General features: G+C 40.7%; 1 protein-coding gene across 1 annotated transcript; it reads left to right on the top strand.

Moving 5' to 3' along the window:
* The first annotated feature begins 805 nt into the window (after positions 1 to 805).
* Positions 806 to 4,409, top strand: kiaa1143 (KIAA1143 ortholog). Its single transcript, XM_088602096.1, has 3 exons — positions 806 to 1,043; positions 1,320 to 1,461; positions 2,673 to 4,409. The coding sequence occupies exons 1-3, from the start codon at positions 936 to 938 to the stop codon at positions 2,861 to 2,863; spliced, it is 441 nt and encodes a 146-aa protein (XP_088458222.1). The 5' UTR covers positions 806 to 935; the 3' UTR covers positions 2,864 to 4,409.
* Positions 4,410 to 5,110: the final 701 nt, after the last annotated feature.

Raw genomic sequence — 5,110 nt, 5'->3', positions numbered from 1 at the left:
GACGTCACTCCCCTCGCTTCGCCGATGAAGCCACTCCTGACGCCGCCATCTTGCCGAGCGGGCCCCTATCACGTGGCCAGGGTCTGGGTCCCAGCAAGAAGGACTATATAGCGTCAATTATATTATTTGGCAGATGGGTTTTGCAAGCCATGAACATTGCAAGTCCCAAACAAAAGCTTCCTGTTACTTTTTCTTGTACTCTCTGTTTTGAATTGGCGTACGAAATAAAATATTAATTTTGTCTATGCCGTGGTGCATAAAATATGTTGCATATGCATTTTCTTATTATTGTAAAGGATACTAATTATAACACTATTTATAACAGTATCTATGACAATATTTACAGCTCTATGGGACATTTTTACAGGAAGTTACACAAAAAACGATACATAATGGGTTTAAATAACGGTGAAGAATAATTTCGATAAAACTTTAGATAAGATAAAATCACTTTATTGGCCATATACAATTTCTTGCAATAGGAATTTCTTTTCGCATACCCCAACTTGCTCTCCATGAGACACAGGCAGGGAGAGAGAAGCTGGGGGTCAGAGCGCAGGGTCTGCCATTTACAGTATGCAGTATGACGCCCCTTTTCCCACACGGTGTTTTTTTCTCGATTTTCATATGAGTATTACACTATCCATCCATTTATCTTCTAGCCGCTTCATCCAAATATTACGTTACGTCTGCATTAATGCCACAGTTTAATTACATTAGGGCATTATTAAGAACCAACACGATTCCAATCTTACGCCTCCGTCTCAGCAGTTAGACGTAGGAAGCCGTCATTGATCAGACAGCGGGCGCATGCGAATGACGTTTCATGCAAACAAAGCCGTTCCTGTAACCGCGGTGTCGTGCAGTCGAGTCGAGTAGCTTCTAAAATTGTTTCAGATTTTTATTCTCTGTTTAAGTCAGCAGAAAGATCCAGGATGAGTAAGAAAAACCAGGTGTCATGGGTGAAGCCCACCGAGCCATCCTTTCTCCGGAAATTTAAGAACGATATTGGCTACAAAGAGGGACCAACTATCGATACTAAGGTAAGTAAATGACGAAAATCTGTTTGATTCAACTGCAAATAGTCCCAGAAATTATGTCGCCTTGTTTCATCCTACAACTAAACGGTTCCAGAGCTAATCTACGGGCCGTCTAATTTTAAGACCAAATTAATTGTAGTGAATAAAGTGGTGTAATGTACATTACTAATCTTGGGTCTTTTGATGTGTTCAGCTAAAAGTACGCTCATGCATACATTTACAAGTTTAGACATAGACGTGAAGTGACTCCAGGCAGCTCGCTGGGTTTTGATTCTTCAGAGACAGGAGGTGCCGGCGGTGGCTGATGACAGCGGAGACAGTGACCGTGAGGATGAACGGCCACAGGTGGTTGTCCTCAAGACGGGCGATCTGACAGCTGAAGAGGTCATGAAGGTTAAAGGAGAACTCAAAGGAGAAGCTGGTATGTCCCTCTCCTTTATCACCGTGCTCCACCCCAGCTGCTCCAGGGGCGCCGTATAAATGGCTGACCCTGCGCTCTGACCCCCAGCTTCTCTCCCTGTCTGTGTGTCTCATGGAGAGAGAGTTGGGGTCTGTGAAAAGACAAATTCCTAATACAAGAAATTGTATATGACCAATAAAGTGATCTTAAGCTGCTATACGCCAGGGTACACATACAACCAAGAATCTGTCTGCTGTAGGTGATGATGATGTGCCGATATTTTATTTGGATACTATTTTGAGATACACTACATCCAACTGGTTACGGCTCTATTAATCTGTTCTGCATTAGCAAAGGAAGCAACACAATTAAACATGAAAGTGGTTCAAACACAGTGTTGTGTACTGCATTGTGCAACCCGTAATGTGTGTAGAGATTTCCATACATCACATGGTTGAACGCATGTTGCAGCACTGCAGTCGTCTGCCAGGTGGGGCTGAAAAGTGCCACTTTTTTAAACTTTTGCCCTTTCATAAGAGATGTAATGTGTAAAATAGGAATATTAAGACTAATATTAAGGCCTGTTGTTGACTGTTGCAGTTGTTGGAAGCTGAGTGTGTTTTTTTTTTTACTTTTCTGTGTATATTAAGTGACAGTTTTAAATCTTGAGAAGCACAGGCAAGCCACAGAGACCACATGTCTGGCCACATGTTGGGAAGATTAAAGGTATACCTTCTGCCCAGCACCATTTCAGCAGAAATATGTGAAGATCTTCACACACTTCTACGGGGCTTAGTGCACAACATAAAGATTCGCTGGACATCGCAGGACAGCAGCCCTTCAGAACCAGGAGTTAACTGAAATTCACTGAAAGCAAATAATGTAAAGTGATTTGAGTGTGCAGTGTGCAGTGTGCAGAGGTAGAGGTTAAGTTAAGTAGAGTGGGAAGCACAAAGAAGAAAACCACAATATTTCAGTGCTTCTTTAGGCATGCAAGATATGTATTGGGGACTGAATGTTAATCATTATATTTCTCCAAATAATCACAAAACACCAGTTTACATTGCAATCACAGTTACATTTAGGCCGTTAAGAACTGGTGATTCAGTGGTCAACTTCAGAATCTTCTGGACTTTGTCTTCCCAGGCCCCTGGGAGGAAATGCCTGTTGAACATCCCTGTGAGGATGACGGCCAGTTTGCTTCACGTTTTCTTTCTGCTCTTGTCCGGCAGAGGGCGACGCTCCTGCAGACGGCAAGATCGTGTTCAGGAAGCCAGTGAAACGCAGCTCCGGAACCTTCCAGGGCATCACAGCCAGCTCCAGCAAGAAGAAGAAGGAAGTGGAAAAGAAGAGGGAGAACCCGCAGAGAAAAGTGAAAAACAGCAGTCTGCTTTCTTTCGGAGAGGATGAGGAGGAAGACTGACTTGCACTGTGCGACCTCCGCGCTCAGACTGGGCTGTCTGAGAGGTGTCCCGTGGCAGACTGGGGAGCAGTTTAAAATCGATGGCAACTCCAGCAGTTCCTCACCTGTCTTCCTGTGCTCGTTCTGTGGGACACTCTGAAGTATTGGAAGTCTCATTTCTTGTTGTCCCCCCCCTGACTTTCATGTTAGCCAAGCTGTCAGAAAATTAATCCAGTTATCTCATTGCTTGGACAATTTTAGCTCTTCCTCACATTTTATAGAAACTGCGACCTGTACAGTGTAGAATTGGCAAATGATAAAGAAATATCGGATCTAAGCACAGAAATAACTGGAAGTCTGAATGTGGCCTTTGTATTTCAAGATGCTTGTCATGGCCTGCTATGGAGACAGAATACCTGATAGCTGGCAATTACAAATTGGTGTATGTGAAATATTTTTTTGGGCCACTATACATTTAAAAAACTGAAACAAAATGTGATGTTCTATTACCAAACGTTATCACGGTTGAACTGAACATTTTGTGGTGTGTCAGTAATACTTAAAATCTCAGTAATTCTAAACCTGTGTCACCTTGGAGCCCCTAATATTAGATTTCTTGTGTCAGAAGGTAATCAATACAAATCCAATGCCCTTTACTTCCAAGCACAGAAGTAAATAACTCCAATCTGTTCTCCCCTTCCAGCCAGCTCCGTATGAAATGTCATGCTGCATTTGTGTTCGGCATTTTGACGAGATGGAGTTGTAAAGGTTCATTATTTTAAAATGTGATGTTACAAAAATAATTGTACTTTCATCCAAAAAAGGGAGTTTTTTTATCCTGATCAGAATTACTTTCTAGGAACGCTGAACATCGTGGGTGCAGAGGAAGGTCCCATCTGGAGAACTGTAAAGAGCAAGAAATGTACGTGTGAGGACAGGACAGCTTGGTCTGGCTGCTGTGAGACATGCTGTAACAGAAGAGGAGACAGAGCACATTTATCTGTGACATTTTTCGGTACTCTTGTGGGAACTGGTAAGGATAACCCTTCCTGTTCAGCTTGATTCCTGTTCAGTTAACTGATTTTATTCATGTAAATCCTTTCCAAGGCTAATTAAGCATATTAACCTGGGAGGTTGCAATACTGGGGAATCATCCAGATCTCCCGTCTTCATATCTCGGATATTTAACACACAGCCCTCCTAATCTGGGTCTATTCCAAGACATTTTAAAATATTTAGTTAAGCGTCTGGATCTAAATTAATCAGGAAATCCTAGTTTCTCCAAAGGCATCAGGACAGGCACATGCAGTATCACTTGACGGTCATGTTTGAGGTCTTCATAGTTCTGAAGATGTACCTTTTTTACCTTATGAACATTATATAAAGAATACAATTTAATATTAATATTCATTGGATGTAAATACCTTATGTAAAGCTTCTACAAAGCAGCTGAGTAAATGTTTAAGTAGTTATTGCAAAAGGTTACAATATGTGCAATGTGTCTAATGTGTTATTCGGTGCTGTGGTACCATCAATAAACTGATTTTAATTAAAAAAAGATTCAAAATATTTTATTAATCACTATCCATTTCTCAAAAACTACCTGATCAAATTCTGTAGAGCACCTACAAACATGTCATGTGTAAACCCATCATTAGAATTGGGTATTATTGTGTAAACTCAGGTTTTCAAGATATCTACACTCAAGAATGAATCTAAAAAGAACATTTCTCTTTTCTTAAGTTGAATAATTTTTCAGCTGTCACCTTCTTAAAGCTGTTCTAGCTAGATGAATCCATGTCTCTGGTTTGTCATTTAGAGGAGAATTGATATGAATCCAGTGTCGTTTGTCTTTAAAAATCAGACGAGAGAAAAAAAACTGAAAGGTCTAGATCTAGTGGAATTAAAATACGTTCAAATTCTAGACTTTGGAAAAAAGAGACCAACACTGCAGTGATTCTGAAAGTAACTGTTTGATCCCTTGTCCCTTCATGTTCTTGGATACTGAGACTTCTTTGGTATAGAAGCCCCAAGGGATCCACAACCCCGTCAAAAGCAATTTCAATTCTTTTTCATAGCCGACAGTTCTCTGCTGGATAAATCTATCCCGTTGCCAGCAGGTGGCGCTGTTTGCACTGGCATTTCTAAAAAACATTAAAAGCGCTTTCTTGTTTTTTTTTTGCAAAAGGTTGAAAACCTGTTTCGGCATCTAAATATACAATTTATTATGCTTAAGAAATATACAGGACTATTTAGTCATTTTTGTAA

This window comes from Lepisosteus platostomus, chromosome 12, assembly GCF_059453375.1.
Source record: "Lepisosteus platostomus isolate fLepPlt1 chromosome 12, fLepPlt1.hap1, whole genome shotgun sequence".
NCBI lineage: Eukaryota > Metazoa > Chordata > Actinopteri > Semionotiformes > Lepisosteidae > Lepisosteus > Lepisosteus platostomus.
This window is presented reverse-complemented; position numbering and strand designations above follow the sequence as displayed.